General features: G+C 48.9%; 4 protein-coding genes across 7 annotated transcripts in view; 2 read left to right on the top strand and 2 right to left on the bottom strand.

Moving 5' to 3' along the window:
* The window catches only part of aop (ETS variant transcription factor anterior open), a 171115-nt gene extending 158143 nt beyond the window's left edge, over positions 1–12972 (bottom strand). Inside the window, exon 1 of the mRNA XM_025300398.1 lies at positions 12926–12972. The gene's annotated coding sequence lies outside the window, so the exon portion shown is untranslated. The remainder of the gene's footprint in view (positions 1–12925) is intronic.
* On the top strand, positions 534–12947 carry LOC112588963 (uncharacterized). Its single transcript, XM_025300371.1, has 3 exons — positions 534–596; positions 5614–5731; positions 12542–12947. The coding sequence occupies exons 1-3, from the start codon at positions 534–536 to the stop codon at positions 12934–12936; spliced, it is 576 nt and encodes a 191-aa protein (XP_025156156.1). The 3' UTR covers positions 12937–12947.
* Positions 12973–13727: 755 nt separating the features above from the next.
* LOC105190850 (uncharacterized) lies at positions 13728–18605 on the top strand. 3 transcript variants are annotated; one of them, XM_025300399.1, is made up of 8 exons: positions 13728–13877; positions 15201–15419; positions 15551–15767; positions 15845–16137; positions 16316–16465; positions 16552–16666; positions 16826–17003; positions 17083–18605. In XM_025300399.1, the coding sequence occupies exons 3-8, from the start codon at positions 15555–15557 to the stop codon at positions 17226–17228; spliced, it is 1095 nt and encodes a 364-aa protein (XP_025156184.1). In that variant the 5' UTR covers positions 13728–13877; positions 15201–15419; positions 15551–15554; the 3' UTR covers positions 17229–18605. The 3 variants fall into 3 exon arrangements, with proteins under 3 accessions (XP_025156184.1, XP_011152134.1, XP_011152133.1); XM_011153832.3 differs by lacking the exons at positions 13728–13877; positions 15201–15419 and having other exon boundaries at positions 15456–15767; positions 16322–16465; XM_011153831.3 differs by lacking the exons at positions 13728–13877; positions 15201–15419 and having other exon boundaries at positions 15457–15767.
* On the bottom strand, positions 14225–15307 carry LOC105190852 (uncharacterized). Of its 2 annotated transcripts, none has more exons than XM_011153833.3 (3): positions 15199–15307; positions 14646–15104; positions 14225–14563 (listed from the first exon to the last, which is right to left on the bottom strand). In XM_011153833.3, exons 2-3 carry the CDS (start codon positions 14815–14817, stop codon positions 14490–14492), a joined length of 246 nt encoding a protein of 81 aa, XP_011152135.1. In that variant the 5' UTR covers positions 14818–15104; positions 15199–15307; the 3' UTR covers positions 14225–14489. The 2 variants fall into 2 exon arrangements, with proteins under 2 accessions (XP_011152135.1, XP_025156185.1); XM_025300400.1 differs by having other exon boundaries at positions 15176–15221.
* Positions 18606–18764: the final 159 nt, after the last annotated feature.

Below are 18764 nucleotides of genomic sequence, written 5' to 3'. Positions count from 1 at the left end.
TCTAATTACCGATGTCCGATTCCAGAGTAACCCCGTGCGAGCGCGTGGCGCGCGTTCGCGATAGATTTAATTAAAGTTCGTTAGACCGCTAATCGATCTCGCCGGGGTAGAGCCGTTGTCGCTCGCTCGCGAGCGGGCCGAGGGAGCCGCATTTAACGACGAGCGCGGACGAAATATCTGTAATCGATGCAATTAGGCGTCTTTAAACGGCGCGCTCCGGAGCATCGGCCTCGTTACGCGTAGTCGCGCGGATGCAGAACCACGCGGTGACATCGTTCCCCGAATATCGCTGCCAGTCATCATCGGAGCCCTGACATATTGGAAATAGACGGGTTTCTTTCCACTACGGTAGGCAGGCCATAATCGATAATCCAGATTACACGGCGACGATTGCCGTCGTCGCTGCTAATAAACGCCCCGAGTCAATTAGAAAGAAGCGCGAACAAGCGGAACGATTGTCTTCTTATTGCTCGATCTTCGACACGGATTCTCGTCGTCCTCTCCCACCTCCCACCACCCCGAGACTCCCAGGGATGCTACCTGCGAAGTCCCCGAGTTCTCCAGACCAAGGTCTGGACGCAGGTCGACGACTAGAGGTCAGACTACACCTCGCGAGGCGGCTCGAGATCGCTGAAATTTACGAAAAGGTGCGAGCGGCCGCCGATGGCTCCCAAGGTGGGCGCGTCGTCATCACGGCCATCAACACCATCCCCTCATCACCATCATCCTTATCTTCATCATCATCATCGCCATCATCATCATCATCATCGCCATCATCGTCATCATCATCACGATCGACGTCATTGGCGCGGCAGCGACCTGGACCGATTCACAGACCATCCACGCGCGGGGAAATACCGGACGGGCCGCGCGATCACCTCATCCCCGATGCCGTAAATTGCTTTTCAAAGCGCCTCCTCTTCTGCGCGGTCCCCACCCTTGCGTACGGCGTCCGTCCGCCGCCATCGTCCTCCTCCTCCTCCTCCTCCTCCTTCTCGTCGTCATCTTCTTCTTCTGCTGCTTCTTCTTCTTCTCTTTCTGCTTCTCCATTTTCAACGCATCCGGCGATTTGCGTCCCGTATCTCGCATCCTGAATGCCGTGCTTTGGCCGCCGCTTCGCTGCTCTTCGCCGGTCTCGCCGGCCGATTCAGAGATCATGAATGCTCGCGGGCCCAAGGAGACTCGCGCGGGCGAATTCGCGTTTTATAGCGGGCTCGCGCGAGATCACGGCGCGAGCCGTCGCGTCAGCGGGAGATCGCGCGTATCCGCTTATCGGCGTGATTCGTTACCGCGGGAAGCGTCGCTTCCGCCGAGCGACGACACCGTTAGCTCCCCCGGTGACCCACGAAATCGAGATTCCTCGAGGACACCGCGCCAGCCGCCGGCATTGTCGTCCGAGTCGGCCCGAGGCCGTACGGTCAAAGTATGGAATTCGCCGTCGGCAGCAGCGGCAAAACACGGAGAACGCGGGATACCGGAAGAGGAACAGGGAACGGGAAGAGGAGAGGGATAATTGACCGGGCGATTAGATCGACGAACGACCGGGCGCGCGCGATTACGTCAGACGTTGCTTAATATCTTCATGCGAACCGGTACTCGGCGAGGAGGTCTCGATTGCACCAGGTGTAGACACGAACGAGTCGTGCCCGTCTTCTCTCCTCCTCGAAAGTCCGCGCACGTTTTCTCCGGATGAAAGAATGAGAGAGAAGGAGAGAGAGAGAGAGAGAGAGAGAGAGAGAGAGAGAGGGGGGGCAGGAGCGAGAAAGGAAGAGAGAGAGAGAGAGAGAGAGAGAGAGAGAGAGAGAGAGAGGCAGAGATCGGCTAAAGGTTCGACCGCGCCGTGTGCTCTTCGCCGCTCGCGTACTCCCGGACATTTATGCGAGACGAGATAAATGCATCTGGCATCGTGTGGGTGCCGAGCGGATCTATCCTTAAGCGGCGTTGCATAAGATCAGCGCGATTAGATGCAATCCGAAGAGACTCTTCGAAGCGTCCGGAGCGCGAGCGCGGAGATGAAAGGCCGCGGGTGCTAATTATTTTCGCAACGCGGATCTCCGCGGAATTTTGTCCACTTCCACATTATGTCGGGTATTATTAGAGAAGCAACGCCGAGACCGTTCTCGGAGCGACAAAGCGCTTTTTCCGACGTCTCCCGTCTCCCGTCTCCCGTCAGGAAGAATCTCGCTTCGGTATTTCTTCTTCTTCTCTCGGCGTTCAACGTATGTGTGTGTGTGTGTGTGTGTGTGTGTGTGTGTGTGTGTGTGTGCGCGTGCGTGTGTGGCGGACGGTTATTATCCGAAGAGAGACCGAGCAATTTGGAGAGTCGATCTTCTCTCGCCTGGACGAAAGTTCAACGGGACCGTCGTCCCCTCGCCCACGTTCCCTCGACTTTTAATGTCGCACGTCCCAATCAGATTCTATTCGGGCCAAAAATCCACTCGACTCCCGACGAGAATTCGCGCATTCTTAATCGCTCATAATTCACCGGTCGCCGCGATTACGCGCTCGTCGCGTCTCGATCGTCGAGACACAGGTCGACGCGACGTATCGGACGACTCGAATACGCGATGAGAAGATTCTTCGTGCGAGTAGATAAAGAAAAATCTCTCTCTCTCTCTCTCTCTGCACGCGCACGGCGGCGTAAAATCCGCAGTCTCGAGAGCGAGAGGAAGCGGGAGTTTCTTCGGCTGACCCGACGGAACGAGCTCGCTCACGCGTCCGATTGCACAAGAGTCCCGCTTTCCTCGTGACATAATATTATTTAACCCAGAATAATGCCGGCGTGCCGGCGCTTCTTGCGTAACGCCGAGCGCGCTGCCATACCGCGGCGACGCCGCGTGCCGGTATTTCGCGGGACCGGTATGAACCGGGCCCCCGCTGATTCTTTTATTATATAAAACCGGCGCACACACCGCAGCCGTACCACGCCATGCCGCAGCACACAACACAACACACACCGCACCGCGGGGCTTCCACGGCACCACGCCTCGAGGAAGGGGCCCTGGTGCCTGCCGAGGGGCAGCAGCAGGGAAGGCCCTTCCCCCCCTCCCCCGTATCAGGAAGTCGAGCTCGCGAGTGGTAGCGAGAGATACCGCGAGAAAACTCGCGGGTTCTTTCGCTCCGCTCCCGATCGGATCGGCCCGGCCGGCCGGCTTTAATTATAGAAATCGATTTATGTAACCGAGACGGGATCGCGGACTCCGGATGCTTTACCATATACGGAAGGGACCGATGAATATATCGGGGCGCGTGGCGCGCGAATCGGCCGTTTCCGGAATAAAAGGAAGAGAGAAGCTTGTTTTCCAGCGTCGTTAATTGAATCGAACGCGAGCGCGCTCGCGGCGTTACCTCCGCTTTTTGTTCTCCGCTCTCCTTCGTCTTCTCCTTCTCGTATGTGTGTGTGTGTGTGTGTGTGTGTATTCGCTCGCCTCTTGGAGTGTATTTTTTAAATACACTTTCGACCGCGATTATATCACCTGGGATATAAGCGAAAGAAAGAGAGAGACAGAGAAGCGCGCATTTTGTTGGAGCAAATTTAAATATCATGTTCTTAGTAGTCGACAACTTTTTAATGAATACGAGTAGGGGAAAAGGGGAAGAGAGAGAGAGAGAGAGAGAGAGAGAGAGAGAGAGAGAGAGAGAGAGAGAGAGAGAGAGAAGGGGGAATTTACATATTCGTTACGTATGTCTAAAATTTAAAATGCACACACATATACATACGTATATGCGCGCGCGCGCGCCAGTTACGAATGTTTCTTTTTCCGCGATCGACAGCGAGATACTCGGTATCGTTAGGGGGTGAACAAAGCGCTCGTTAGCATACTTGCGATAATGCTGGCGGGACCGCGGCCGCTTTTCGCACAAAAATCGACACGTCGTAATTTCCATTGCGCTTCGGGATAAAGGGATTACGTCAAACACGCCGTTCCGCAATAAGCGGACGAGAAGCGTAAATAGCTTTCGGTAATGGAGCAGCCCGTGGTGCAAAGGGCGCACCACGTGCTAATTTCGATAAAAAGGGTCACGTTTTCTAGAAAATGAGCGGCCCAGAGCGAGAGCCGCGCGCGCTCATAGATGCTTGAGACGTCAAGTTGTCTAGCAGGCGATGCCCAAGTAATTCCTGATATTAACGCGTATATTCGTATACGCGGCCGAGCGACCGGCATGACTTTGTAATGGCGGGTCGTGTTGCTCCTCACACACCCGGCATTCGTACGTGTGTACGCGCACAAAGGGATCCTGCTCCTCGAAGCCTACGGCCGACACAATTCACCCTGCGATCTCTCAATAAGCGAGCTAAAAATCATAATCATAGCTCTTATCGGGTTTATTCCAACTTCAGCTAATGAAGTAATGCGTCTCGAGAGCTCGTTTTCTAATTTCAGACATCGCCGCCGGCCCAACGAGTCCGATAAAATGGAATTGTAATAATGCTGCGATGTAATTAGGTATGATATAAGGGGCAATCAGAGGGAAGAAAGAAATGAGAGGTAAAAGGTCGCCGAGAACGTTTGAGATCGCGGAACGTCGTCGTTGACGGTAATTGACACAAGTTTTAGTTAGATCGGTTATGTGAACGAGAAATATGTGGGCATGTGTCTGTGTGTGTGTGTGTGTGTGTGTGTGTGTATAATATGTTGACTTGGCTTGGATAAATCCTGGGAAGATAGCGGCGAGTTCTCGTCGCCGCGTAAAACAAGATGAAGAACAAGGCGGAAGGAGGAACACGAAGATCAAGAGATAAAGGGACCGAGAAAAGATAGAAGAGAAGAAAGTTGGTTGCGCTCGTTTCGATCTCTATCAAGCGCGACCCGCCTTAAAAAGGATTTCATAGTAAATTAATGTTGGCGATAATTTCCGGTCTTGGGTATCTACTTATAATGTCAAGCGATGATTCCAGAGCGCTCCTGCATTTTGACGTCTTAATACCAGAAGGGAGAGATTCTCGCGCGTTTCTCTTTTTCTTCACTTCTTTTTGTCGAAAACAGTTTCCCATCTCGATAAAGTGGAAACGGCGTCCTCGGCATCCCGACGCAACAAGAGCAACGCTCGAGAGCTGTTGGTGTGCGGTAAAAATCGCCGATGTTCGCCGATAAGTCGGATCGCGAAACGAAGCACAGATAAAGCAGCGCATGAAAAGCGGAACTCACATGGTTGAGTAAAGAACGTTATCGATCGGGAGATCCCGTCGCCGGTGCGATCAAATCTTTTCGCAGGCTCGGAGAGATCGAGATGAATCATAGATGCGCGTGTTAAAAGTCAAGTCGAAGTTGCGCGCGCGCGCGCGCGGGAATGCAAATAAGGTTCTCCCTTATCTCCTTATCAGTGCTTCCGAACGTTCACAACAAATCGAGTGGCGCGTGAAAATAGCAAAATACGAAGAAACGAGATCCGCGTATCTTTGACGGTTCTCTTCAGCCGCTTCTTCGACGAATTTCCGACGAAACTATCTGCTACCGACGACCGCCACTCTCCGGCTCATCGACTATCGTTTACGAGCGACCGACGAATCTCCCTCATCGACACACAGCCGACGAAGGGATTGATTATAGTATTTACCTTTCATTATTCCTCACTCCTCGAGTCCGCGTGTAAGCGGTTTGACCTTACGAGGATAAAAGACGGATTCTACGGTCGCGGACGACCGAGCGTGTCCCATGGGCCATTAGTATTCTAGCGAGCGTGCGAGGCTGGTTGTACGGTGCTAGTACTGGCGAGGCTACGTGCACGCGTGAGCGGCGTGCCAGTGCGTGGAACCGTGTGCGTGCATCGCTAACGCGATGCGTGACTCGCCGGGATTCGGCCCTAAAGGTCGACGGCGAAGCGCGTCAAGCGTCGTCTGATTTCTTTAGCGCCGCCGAAGCGAAAAAGCTCGCTTTTTTCGCGAAACTCTAAAAATAGACGCGCGCCTCTCTCCTCCTGCTCCTTTTCGCGCTCCTTCGGAGCAGCAATTGGAATCTGTTGCACGTAGACGCGCGGACTTTGCGCACGACTCGCGCACGGTTTCATCATCGGCAAAGGCGATACACGTCGCGGACGCGCGAGCGCGAGTCCGCATTCGCGGGGAATCGCGGTCGCGAAAATCTGCCTTCGGCTTCGCGGCCGATTCAATAGGATTGCGCGGCGCACAAAGGACGAGCGGCGCCCGCGCGCGTTGCGGAACACGTCGTGCTAACGCCTCCGTCGTGTCGTTCGCTTCACCCTTCACGATCTCGCATCGGCGCGGCGCGGCGCGGCGGGACTGCCGGCGGATATTTACTCATTAGCCACGTGTAATAACGCGCGACTCGTCGCGGGCTTTGCGTCAGACGAGCGCGTCGTCGCCGTCGCCGTCGCCGTCGTCACGCGCGCGAGAGTCGCGACCTTAAGAATCTAGTTTATTTCGCAATAAATTCCTCGCTCGCTCGCTCGAGCCGAGCCGAGCCGAGCCGAGCCGAGCCGAGCGAGCGTACGATCGAAAGCGTACGTAGACGCGCCGGTGTGATTTGTGCCTTGTGCCGGCCCTAAAGGTCGGAGTGGAGAGATGCAACGGTGCACGCTTGTGCAACGGTCCTTTCTCGGTTTACGGATTTCTGCGCGCTTTTCTGCCGGGCGCGAGGCGCCCGCGGCGATACGGCGATCGCGAGGCCCGCCTACCTCCTCGCGCCTGCCGACGAGAGAGAGAGAGAGAGAGAGAGAGAGATCGCACGCGCAGGTGGAAGAGAGTGTGATTTCCTCGGTTCGCAGTCACCGTTAATGCCGAATCAGCGAATCCGGCGAAGCGAGAAGCCTGCGACATCGCGGTGCGTTGCGCGATTACGAGCGTGGGATTGTTCTCGCAAAAGCGAGCGTGCAAAATTTTCAGCGCGACCTGAGATCGCGCGGGTGCGATCGTTTGCGGGCGCGCTTTCGAGACGAAATAGTTGAGAGTCTTGTCGATCGTCTGCGGGAGATTGCATGTGTTGCGTGTTGCGCTCGGCGAGAAACGCGCGGGATTTGCGCGAAAAATCAGCGCGAGGGACAGTTTTTCAACCAACCGCTTGGCACTCTGATTTTATTGAAAACGACGAACGCGGCCGTGCAGGCAACTTGCAAGTTGCAGCAGCGCTCGGCGGAGGCGAGAGGCTTTCGGCTTCGCTGGAATCGACTTTCTATGTAGAACACGCCGTACAGCCGTCGGGATTGTTCTCCGCGCGGGATGTACTGAATTCGTTCTCTCGTCCTTTGTCTCACGCCTGTGTAGCTAAAGGGTAATTTACGCGGTGCTGCTTTTATTCGCTTTGAGCGAGCTTCTTAATTCGCCGGCGAATTCGCTGGTGGAACAGCTGCCCCCTGGACGCTCGATTTTTACTCGCCGGCGTCTAAAATTGAGAAAACGCGACGTCTAGTGGTCGCTGCAAGCAAAGTTGGCCACGTTCAACTTTGACCACCAGCCGCGGCGTCCCGTAAATTTTAGACGCCAGCGGATAAAAATCGAGCGTGTCCGCCAGTGTTTACCAGCGGGTTTTAAATATTACACGCTAGCGAATAAAAGTCTACCGTTTGGAAGTTTTTATCAGCGAACTCGCGCCGGCGAATTAAGAAGCTTGCTCAAAATAAATAAAAGCAGCAGCAGTGTAAATTACCCTCGAGCGAACGCTCCGGCGCGTTTGACCCGAACGAACGCGTCAAATCATGAAAGCGAAAAATATGCTGCGGCTTCATCGGGCGAAGCCGCATACCGAGGAGCACCTCCCGGGGAAACAAGGTGATCGGCAGCGAGCCGAGAGGAATTTTTCCGGAGACTCCTTGCAGAAGGGATAAACGAAGGGACTCGCCGTACGACACTTTAGTCTTCCACGCGCTTCCGCGCATCAGCGCCGCTTGCAATCTCACGCGGAATGGAAATTGCCGCTCGCCGAGCTCGACGGCCAATTCGTATTCGCTTGCCGCGCGATACGCGCTTTTCGTGCTGTCGACTTCGGTTAGGCGCGATCTTGCCGAAGCCGAGCATATAGCATCCGGCGAATTACCGGGCCGGCTAATATCCGCGCGCTTTACCGCCGCTGATTTACGGTCGAGTGTAATTCCAAGCGCGGCGTATGAGCTGTCCTATTAAACTTGAACGGGAATCGAAGGGAGCTTCGCGACTGCGTCTCTCTCTCTCTCTCTCTCTCTCTCTCTCTCTCTCTCTCTCTCTCTCTCTCTCTCTCTCTCTCTCTCTCTATCTTTTTCTCCTTGCTCTCGCAACGGTGGCGTTTGTACATCTTATTTTTTCGCGTGAGAGAGAATTATCAGCGCCGACGCGCGATTTTAGCTCATGTCGCAAGGCTCTCAAACGACGACGACGACGAGCTTTTCTGATCCAATCGGCCACGACACGAACGTTACGTCTCGAAATAAGCCGGTCGATACGCGCAGACAGTTATTCTCGAGTCCCCGCTTGCGGTGCGACTAACTCGATGCGAAATTTCGCATTTAACGTACGGAGAGATCAAATCATCGTTCTAATTTCAGCGATCTCGCGCGCTGTCACATCGTAGGAGGGAAAGAGATAGGCAGAAAGAGAGGGGGAGAGAGAGAGAGAGAGAGAGAGAGAGAGAAGGAGAGAAGCAGAATTGATTTAGATATTCGGCGGAATAAAATTTTTGCTTTATAAAAGAGAACGATCGGAAACAAACGGGGCGGGCTGCCAGTCACCGTGGCAAAACTGCGCTCGAAGTGCGACGCACATTAAAGATGGAAAGGGAAAAGTAGACACGGTAACGCCATTAATAACGATGAAGCTGGGAATGGAAATCAGATTTTCGTCGCACCGTCTGCGATAAAACGATAAAACAATTGCAAAACAGTTTTTACACGTAACAGCGCACAGTGGGCCAGCATTCCAGAAAAGTGTCAAAAAATACATTTTTCGACTGTTTTTGGATTTAAACAAATACATGTCATTAATATCATTTAATCATTGAATATCGTTAATTTTATTATGATTATAGAATTATAATTATAATAATAGTAATAATAATAATATTATAATAATAACTATTATTATTATTATGCTTGCAAGTTTGCTTTTGAATATAATGAGCGGCAGTAATCTTCTTAAAGAAATATAATACAGTTTAAGGATAAGAATTTTACATGGCTTAAAGAGATTGTCATAACTCTTGTACTACCAGTTGTTAGTGTGAGTCGTATTCGAAGTGTTCAAAAAATCTATTGTTTTCATTATATATATATATATATATATATATATATATGTGTGTGTGTGTGTGTGTATGTATCGATAATTTGTCTCAGTATTTGTATTTAATATTATGACTTGTCGATAAATAGTCCTAGTTTTCAAATTTCAATATTTTGATTTTTCGGGACATTGCGTATCTACCAACATTGCAATAATTATTTTGTTCTAGCTGTCGTAAAAGCAGATAAAAGCAGACGACCTTTTCTGGATATTAAAGTACGAAGCATCAGTTACAAAACCGATTAAGTCGAATCGACGAGTCACGACGAGTACGTTTTCAAAAATCGATTTGCTCTGAAAGATAGCTGATTGATATTTTCGTGCAAGCGAACCAAGTTTTGATGCGTTATTATATGGTAATAAAATTATTTTTTTATAATTTATTATATACTATTAGAAAGAGGAAGAGTCGTAGAATTCCTTTATATAATAACGATTATTATTCATGACTATTTTATAGCTTGTTTTATTCGATAAAAATATCTTTTGTATCAGTTAAATATGACAATCGGTGGCATTTGTTAAAGACGTCAACTTTGTGAATATCTTGCGACCTTAATATATGTCCAAGAGGAAAATCATTTTACATTTCATCAGTTTGACATTAATGTTATCAAATAGACATGTATTTGCTTAAATCCAGAAACAGTCGAGAAATGTATTTTTTGACACTTTTCTGGAATTCTGGCCCGCTGTGCAGCGGCGCAGCGCGACGCGATTAAAAACAAACGTATTCAACGACGTCAGCAACGTGCCTCGGCAGTTAGTTGGTAATTCCGAAAACTCCGACATACGCCGAGTGTCGAGGTCCCGATACTTCCCGACCGAGTTGCGAACGACGACTCGAGTCGACCGCCGGCCGCGGCAGAATTCGCGCGCTCCGGCACGTAATAATTAATTATGCGTACGGCGCGTACCGATCAATCGCCCGTCAATTGGTTTCCGCGCGGTGCAGCCGACTCGACCGTCGCCCGGCAAATTCCGTGCTATTCATCTCTCAAGACGGCTGTTTGTCGCCGTCACTCGAATTTTATCACGCTCTTCAAATTTGAAAATGCCACACGGCGGCGACGCCGTTCCCTTCTGCCCCAAATTGAACTCGTCATTTGACGATGACGTATTAAAGTGATGTGCGAGCTGTTCGAATCCGAATCCGATCTATTCGATGATTTCAAAGTGCGAAGACTTGAATACATTCAAGACAGAATCGCTTCCGGGCTGAGACAGAATTTGTCGCAACTCTCAGAGGGAATCATCAATTGACGCAAAAGTGAATAAACTGGGAAAGGGCAGTGCAGGTCCGACGTGATTCGAGATCGTTTTTCACTCAAGAACTTCATTTACCGCATATTGTTGATCGAAAGTCAAGTCGCGCGACCAGGTTCGATCCGACACGGGAAAGCCTCGACTCGCGCAACCTACCGCGACGCGTTCCCGCGTCGACGGGACGACGGGAAGACGAGTCTCTCCCCGTCGGAATTCGCAAGGATCGAAGATCCTCGGGGCAGCCTGGCTAATGGTCGGCGGCCGTGTGCTGCAAGACGCCGCTGGCTAAGACAAGAAGCTGGCGTAATCCGCGTACACGTGAGATACCGCACGCGGCTTACCCGCGTACGACGTTGAGCTTGTCTTCGGGACGAACGAACGAACGAACGAACGGGACGAACAGAGGTACGAACGTATCGCACAGTACCTTGCAATTACACGTTGACGCAATCGCTCGCACTCGGCACTCGCGCGCGACTCGGACGCATCGCTGCTTTCTCTCATCCGCCGGAACGCTGGATTTATCGGGATATCGGGGACGGCGAAGGACCTTGAAGATCCTTCCCTCCGTCCGGCCCTCCCCTCTCGCCTACTCGCCGCTACGATCGCTAGCCCTGTGCGACCGCGCACGTTTTCTCCTCGTCATCCTTCTCTCCGATCGTTTTCCTTCACCTTTCTCAGCTTTTCGTCCGTCACGCGTCATTTCAGCCGGTGGCCACGCACCGACACGATGCACGTAGTCGCCGCCGCCGCCGCTACGTGCGTTGCGTAACAGGATTAACAATGAAATTCCCGGTTTCCACAGTGTGGCGAAGCGCGGCGAATCGCCGTGACGCGTGGAAGGTACGCAACGCGCGCCTCGCTTCTTGCGGCTGCCGCGCGACTCGCAATACTCGCACGCCGAAAAAGAAGGGAAAGAAGAAGAAGGAGCGCGCAACACGCTGCAAAACCGCACCGGCGCTTCCGGCGAGCGCAGCCTCCGCGAGTTTTACGTCTTGTTCGTAGCATGTTCGCTTTCTTGACGGGAAAAAAAGAAAGGGAGATGGAGAGAGAGAGAGAGAGAAGGAGGGGAGGGAGGAAGATTGGTATCTTTGACGAGCAGTGTCGAAGACGATCAAATTCCACAAAAGGATCTCTCGCTCGAATGGGGCAACCGCACGCGCATACGTGCGTCTGATTTGAGCGAGCGCCTCGATTTTTGCCTCTTAAGCGGAATTTCCATCGACGACGGCGAGAATCGCGGAATTTTCGTGCTCGACTTGTCGCGCGCTCGGGGAACGTCGCCAAGGGTCAAAATCGCGCCGTGTGATAAAATCTAATCGTCGACGGGACGATTGTCTTCACGCCATCGTCTAGACTCTCTGAATTGAATCGAATTCAAAGAGAGGCTGGAATTCAATCCCGCCGTCTCTTTCACTCTCTCTCTCTCTCCTCTCTCTCTCTCTCTCTCTCTCTCTTGCAAGCTGTGTTCTCATTGCATCTCTAACGCGAAGCGTGACCGTCCGAGCTTCGTTAGTTCCGAATAAAGGTCACATACGGTTATTTCGATCGGTATCACCAGACTGTAATTTAGTTAAACATGCGGCTCAAACGCGGATGAATATAATTTTCGAGCCGGCTTCGGGCTATCTTTGCGCAATATCTAAATAAAATCCCTCGGAGTGGATGCTTCTTTTGTATCCATTCTCGCGCTCGCCTTCTTCGCGAAGCCGTGTATCCTGCATTCCGGCGGTTCGAAATAAACGTTCCTTGCGAGGTAGCGGAGGTAGCATCCGAAATAAGCATCTTTCACGGGAATAAATAACAATAGGACAACGATATGAATTGACGCGACTGCGACGATTCTGACGAACTTGTAAGACAAATTTTGCTCCTGATAGGATTATTTCCCCGGAAGCCCAACATTTCCCTCGTAATATTTCTGCTTGTTACTCATTAAATACATTCCCGCGACAACACGCTATCTGTTTCGGCTCAATCTGCCCAACCGTCTGACAAAGCTCTCTTAATTATCTCGAATAGCTCATTACCTCAATAAACCCTGTCTAAAATCGCCTTTTCTCGTTCCAGGCCGAGCTTTGTTCGCGCGTCCTCTTAAGGACACGCGCAGCAGTGGGCCGGGAACATTGCGGAACACGGGCGTCGTTCGGTTCATCGCGAACGGGGCAGGCAGCACACGTAATAGGCACGCCGAGCGTATACCGGATGGGTCGCAACGTGTTCCAAGTATTACAAGAGCGATCTCCTGCGTGTCGGGACTGTCGATGGGCAAGAGACCGCGCGGGACACTCGCCCTCGTCACCCCGCTCGTTGCCCGAACGGCCCATCGGTTCGCGTGTGCCACCTCCGCAGGAACGTCGTCGGTCCCAGGGTGTGGCGCCGGAACCCGGAGAACGACCTTAGGCGTGACCTCGCCTGGACGACCGACGAAAGCTCACCGTCACTTGCACTCACCGTTTCAGTAGCCGCCTGAGTACGCTCGTCGCTCGACGTGAAGTCTAAGAAGGCGAGTCCTTGGCATCGCGGATGCTTCCATACATCATGTGCACATCCTGAGATCTGAAAGAAAAGGAAGAAGAAATATGAAGTATATAAAAGACAGATATACAGGTTATAACGCGTAAAATCTCTTGTATTTATTATTTACCACAGCCTCATCCCGCCCATCTCCAGTAAATATTGCATAATAAATCAGTATCGCGGCTATAACTTTTTTTCCCCCCAAACAAATTTAAGGTTAATTTGTCCCTTCGTGACAGCGCGAAATTTGCACGAACGCGCGACAGACTATTCGCGCCCTTGTACTTACGTCTTCGAGTTAGTGAACCGTTCGAACGATTGGAATTCGTCCGGCGCGACCAGCAAAAATTCCATCGCGCGTGGCTTTATTAATTTAATATCGCGAGTGCCTAGAATGAGAGCGACGGTTAACGTTTCCCGACAGCACTCGCGCTTCGCCGCGGGGCATTCGGTCGTGTAGGCGGCCGGCCGACTCTCGCACGGTGGGTAGACGAGTTTACGTCGATACACATAGCCGGTGGTGTCCTATAAGTGTATCGTCGAGAGTACGTAACAGGAAGTAACGCCGCGTGAATATTAACGAGCGCGAGCGCGCAACGCAAACGTTTACGGCTCGTTCTTCGCGGCGAGGCCTTCGCGTGCTGCGCTTTGCGACACTAGCGAGAGAGAAGCGCGAGAGAAACACGCGCGTGTGCTGCGCTCTCGACGAGGCACGTCGCGTTAACATCGACCGCCGACCGCCACGTGGATCCGGGGATAATTGAAGAATTCTCACGTTATTGACCGTCTCTTCGGTCACCCGATATACACTGGATCATCCGATTGTTCAAACCACAACGCGTTAATCAGCTCTGCGACTGACGCTACTTCTGGTAGACGTACTTACGTAAGCACGCAGCGCACTATATTAGATCATTCTTGTTAAACCATTTTTGCAGATAGAACGGTCGGTAACGTCAGCAATCTTCAATTATCTCCGCGCGGATTCGCTCTTTTGTCGATTATAAAAATAAAAGTTAACGTAAGATTAGAAAAAAGAAGAATGTCACGACACCGACCGTGGCAGCTTATTCTCTGGAGCAAGTAAACGAGTAGTTTAACAATGTATATAATAAGTTTCTTGTTGATACACTTCTCGTTGAGTAGGCTCTCTAAAATTTGACAGATTTGCAAATTTACAATTTGCGAACACACATGTTATATGTTATAGAAGATAAAATATATAATTGTATTTTTATATAAAATTTCTCTTTTTCTTAACATGACAAATACAATATCATAAGTATCTATGAAATATCACAATATCCAAAGTTGCTTTGAAGCTCCAGTTCTTCCAGAGCTAGATTCAAATGACACCATTTATATGACATGAGGTAGACAAACCATATAATGAAAAGCCATGAGAACGTAATAGTTGCACAAATTATTGTCATTTTAAATTCATATTCATACGAAGTGCAATAGCTGTATACCGAAGCTGTATACTGATCTAAATGGTTTATTCCTTGCGTTTAAATCGATCCTGGAACGGTGGTATATCCAGAATTCTAGCTGTGCCGAGAAGCACCAATACTGAAAATAAGATTATTGGATATATAAATACACAACATATATCATCATTGTGCTACTCCATAATCCATACTGTTGAACATACCAGAGGAAATTGCATACATCGCTGCTTGTCCTGCAGGATTTTGATACTTTTTGGTATGGTGATAAACATATAAACCAGATCCGAATAGACCACAACCACTGATCATTCTGCACGCGAAACATTCGCGGTCTCTCTTAGTAATAATACTGTTCACCATTGAGATATCTGACATATCTCTTGATTTTAGATAGTATTTATGCGATAGTATTTATGTGTCGCCCATATATTTGCGCGAAGCCTCGCGATACCTCGAAAAAGTGTAGAAGAAACTGTATTCGCGCAACAGTAAAATATTTTAATCTCAAACCGGCTGTGCGGGTCGAGAGCTATATAAAATACTGAGAACTATATCAAATCGTATAAAAACTGTCAACGTGTGACAGTGCGGAAAAGAATCGATGTTGAAGCCAGACGAATAGAGTCGATAAGAAATATCGATTTCTTGCAGTAAATTATGCCCTGAAAATATCAGAAATAATCGACCGCTTTGTAGTCTTTTCATGATCATTTAATATTTAATAAGTTGTTACCAATAATATTTAATGGTGCTTACAGATCACAGCTGTTGGAAGAAAGAGAAAAAAAGGAGAAATTAAAGATCTGTCTAACCTAACGTTGAGTTGTACCACTACCTCAACCTCTCATTGAAAAGCAGAGAGGAACCTGAGAGCAGCCAACACGGCGTTTTCGGTGACACCGATTTTCCGCACTGGGAAAGGGCGCCACCTGCCATCCATTTTGAGAGGGGAACTACGATGTTACATCCACTTTCAGGTAAACATCCACTCGACGGTAAAAATCTGAATGTGGTGGCAGTCCGTGTTACATCCACCACTTTCTTGATACTTGATACACGTTTGACACTTCGAATGTGATATATGTCTTCATCATTGTCGGACTATCAGAAGTATGTACGAACAAGCGGCAAGCAACTGGGCCGTTGGTCTTTATTCCTTATTTGATCCGACAAATGTTCTGCCGTTCGTGCCGCATTTATGGAACAAGCAAGTGATAATTTCGCGTTATCCGAGCGACACGAAAGTACGCGATACCGACGTGCTAGTGGGATATCTCATACTATTCTGGGTGACGTTGTATCTACTGTATGAAAAATGCCTCAACGTAAGTTATAAATAAATTCGTTTCAATTTTGTACAACCCCTGTATGTGTATTTATCCATTATATTTTTTTAATGCAGTCGCTGTTCAGACGTATGCGCTTTCCACTGGTGCAACGAAACAGAATAATCAAGGCAGTATGGAACTGCGGATTTTGCTTTGGTAGCATATGTTACATGATGTCATCAGCTACTCAAATCTTGAGCATTGCACCTCAAGAACAAGGAATAACATATCAGGAATTAGGGATAGCTCTGCACAAGAGCTTCTACTTTCATCAGGCTGGAATCAACATACTGTGTCATAGTGCTTGGACTAAGGGTTTTGCAAACTTACTCTTTGCATCATTCATCCTGAATCCATATCGACAAAAGTAATTCACTCTTCATTTTATCGTGGACGTTGCTTTTAATCGTCTATATATTCTTATGTTTGTGGCTTAGCTTCTTCAGTTTTATTTTTTTTCGCTTGCTGTTTGTTCTAAGAATCCTGAATTTGCGTTGTTTTAATGTCCATCAATATAGCCTCAGTAACTAGTGAGTATTTTGAAGTTATAGGTGGTGCACAATTACAAGTACCTTCTTAATGTACAAAACTATTGACATTGTGATAGTTAATATATGCCGGGTGATTTTGTGCATTTTTCAATGTGCTGGAAGGCCAGTCTGCAAAGTAATATTCCTACTACACTGCCAGATTTGGTTAGTACATAGTACATTTGTATCTATATCTCATATACACTGATATCGGTATATTCGTGTAACTTAAATTGTAATTATGTGTTCAGGATATATTTGTACTTGTATTATGTGCCTATATATATGCTTTGGTCAGAAGAGGGTAAATATGCGAGGACAGATCCTGGCTTGTGGCTTTGGTTTGCAGCAGAGTGCTTAGATTCAGTAAGTGTGTATTATGCTTTCTCATTATTCATAGAATGTCGTATAACTTAAAATATAGTATTATATCTTCATTAACACATGAAGAAAGCCCTCTTGGTATAAACTACATTTAGAAGCGTATGATACAAATGTGTCGATACAAATTTCGTATTTCATTAGATATGGCTAAAGATTGTCAGACATGCAAGGGCTATACATTGGCTGGAAATCTGCCTATTTCCGCCGCCCACGCAAGAAGCGATCGAATTGGCAGGCATCCATAAGAGGCATAAGGAGTCTTTGAAAAAATTTAACAATAGAACAGCAAAGAAGGCCGAGTTATGGCAGACACTGATGTGTAAGTATGCGGTTTTCGTTCCGTTCGTTCCGACGCGAAATCTGAATTGAATTGTAATTTGGATAATATGTTCAAAAAGGTGCGATGGCGATCAAGAAGAAAATCAAGAAGATTCGTCAAGCGAGGAATAATAATACAGATTTATCAATGGAAGATCCCGAAGAAGAAACTGACTTGTCTCAAGCGCACATAAAGATTAACGAGATAGCGGAGGAAGAGCAGTAGTCTGCACAAAAATGATTTTGAAAAGTATTATTTAGCACCGAGGCTCACATTAACGACGAGCGTTATTCGAACGTCTGTCGAACGAATTTCTTTGCATGACACTACGACTTTTCGTTCACACTGTACTGTGTTTCAACGTACCGACAATGCACATTGTTTGCAGCGAGCATTACTCGCTCTATCGCGAGGTTCGTATGTACCTATATTTGTATATAAGTGTAAATTAGCGGGAGAACGAATGAAGAGCAAGCGTGGAAAGTATGTCGTGTCTTCCGACGCGATGCAAGAGTGACCAGGTTTAACGACGAAAGACTGTAATACCCTGTAGATTTTGTACACAAATTAAGTTTATTCGAGAATCTCGTAGACGTACACCGGCGCTTATGTAGAAAATTCGTTATCGCGTTTACACGTGTATTGCTTAGTGGGAGGGGGAGGGGTGCATCAATTGTCACTTGTATTGCGTACGTCGCGGCCCGTAAGGATCTGCAATTAACTAGACGCCCCGGCGACACTGCAGTCGAGTTAACGCGCGTTTCTTCGAGACTGCTGTTAGGGCACATCGTTGTGCATCACCATGTTAATCTTTGACACAACCTAAAGCACTTAATGGTTACGCTAGTCATGACATTATAGGCGTAATGCGATAATACGTTCGTAGAGGTGGCGCTTTTATGCGAATCGAACACATATTTCTCTGTGCAATACGATTTTACGTGAGTCCTCGAAGCGGCGGAGTCGCGTTCCTCGAGCTACATAAATGAGAGATACGTAAGCCTGTGTTATTAATTACGAAATACGTTTGCATATTATGAGAGCTCTCATGTGTCACGCTTCGGCGTTGTCACTAATTTGCGAGGGACAATGAGCTCTCGAGACAGGCAGGCATTATATTCGCTCACGTGGCAGTGGATAGAGAGTGTATAAAAGGAACGAGTTGCTTACGCCGTGCATTGTTAAGCGCCGCGGAATTCTCGCGGCAATTTCGGCGGTAACGCGCCGGAGACGTCTCTCAATTTACGCGCGAGTCTCTCGAAGGTGTCGGACGAAACTCGGGCATCCTCCTCTGAGGTGACGTGTCGGTTCCGCTCTTCTCTGCTCGGCGGCGAAGAGAACCGATTATTTAAGTCGCGTGTCACGATCTGAACGCGCGCGGGTACGTTGTCTTTCGCTCGTGAGCGACGCAAGAATATTCCGTTACATGCGTTTCAACTGTTTTTGATAAATGCACAACGCAAATGAAGACAACGTATCTCATTCGTTAGATAAGTTTAATCGATCTTATAGACACACTCACAAAATATCTCGTTATATTACTTCATGTCGTGTGCGTGTGTGTGCGTGCGTGCGTGCGTGCGTGTGTGTGTGTGTGTGTGTGTGTGTGTGTGTGTGTGTGTGTGTGTGTGTGTGTGTGTGTGTGTGTGTGTGTGTGTGTGTGTGTGTACGGAGATTTTGTTGGTATGCTTACGGATGTATACCGTGTGTCAGAGGGATGCGACTTGCCTTTAACTATCACTGCGCTTGCGACACGCCGTT

This window comes from Harpegnathos saltator, unplaced genomic scaffold, assembly GCF_003227715.2.
Source record: "Harpegnathos saltator strain DR-91 unplaced genomic scaffold, Hsal_v8.6 scaffold36, whole genome shotgun sequence".
Taxonomy (NCBI): Eukaryota; Metazoa; Arthropoda; class Insecta; order Hymenoptera; family Formicidae; genus Harpegnathos; species Harpegnathos saltator.
Note: the sequence above shows the minus strand (reverse complement) of the source record. Positions and strands in the feature narration are given on the sequence as shown.

Coding starts and splice junctions, on each gene's coding strand:
- LOC105190850 (XM_025300399.1), top strand. CDS start 15,555: ATGTACGAACAAGCGGCAAGCAACTGGGCCGTTGGTCTTTATTCCTTA. Junction 15,768..15,844: donor TGTATGAAAAATGCCTCAAC/GTAAGTTATAAA, acceptor TTTTTAATGCAG/TCGCTGTTCAGACGTATGCG. Junction 17,004..17,082: donor GTTATGGCAGACACTGATGT/GTAAGTATGCGG, acceptor ATGTTCAAAAAG/GTGCGATGGCGATCAAGAAG.
- LOC105190852 (XM_011153833.3), bottom strand. CDS start 14,817: ATGTCAGATATCTCAATGGTGAACAGTATTATTACTAAGAGAGACCGC. Junction 14,564..14,645: donor GATGTATGCAATTTCCTCTG/GTATGTTCAACA, acceptor TCTTATTTTCAG/TATTGGTGCTTCTCGGCACA.
- LOC112588963 (XM_025300371.1), top strand. CDS start 534: ATGCTACCTGCGAAGTCCCCGAGTTCTCCAGACCAAGGTCTGGACGCA. Junction 597..5,613: donor ACGCAGGTCGACGACTAGAG/GTCAGACTACAC, acceptor TGACCTTACGAG/GATAAAAGACGGATTCTACG. Junction 5,732..12,541: donor TGGCGAGGCTACGTGCACGC/GTGAGCGGCGTG, acceptor TTCTCGTTCCAG/GCCGAGCTTTGTTCGCGCGT.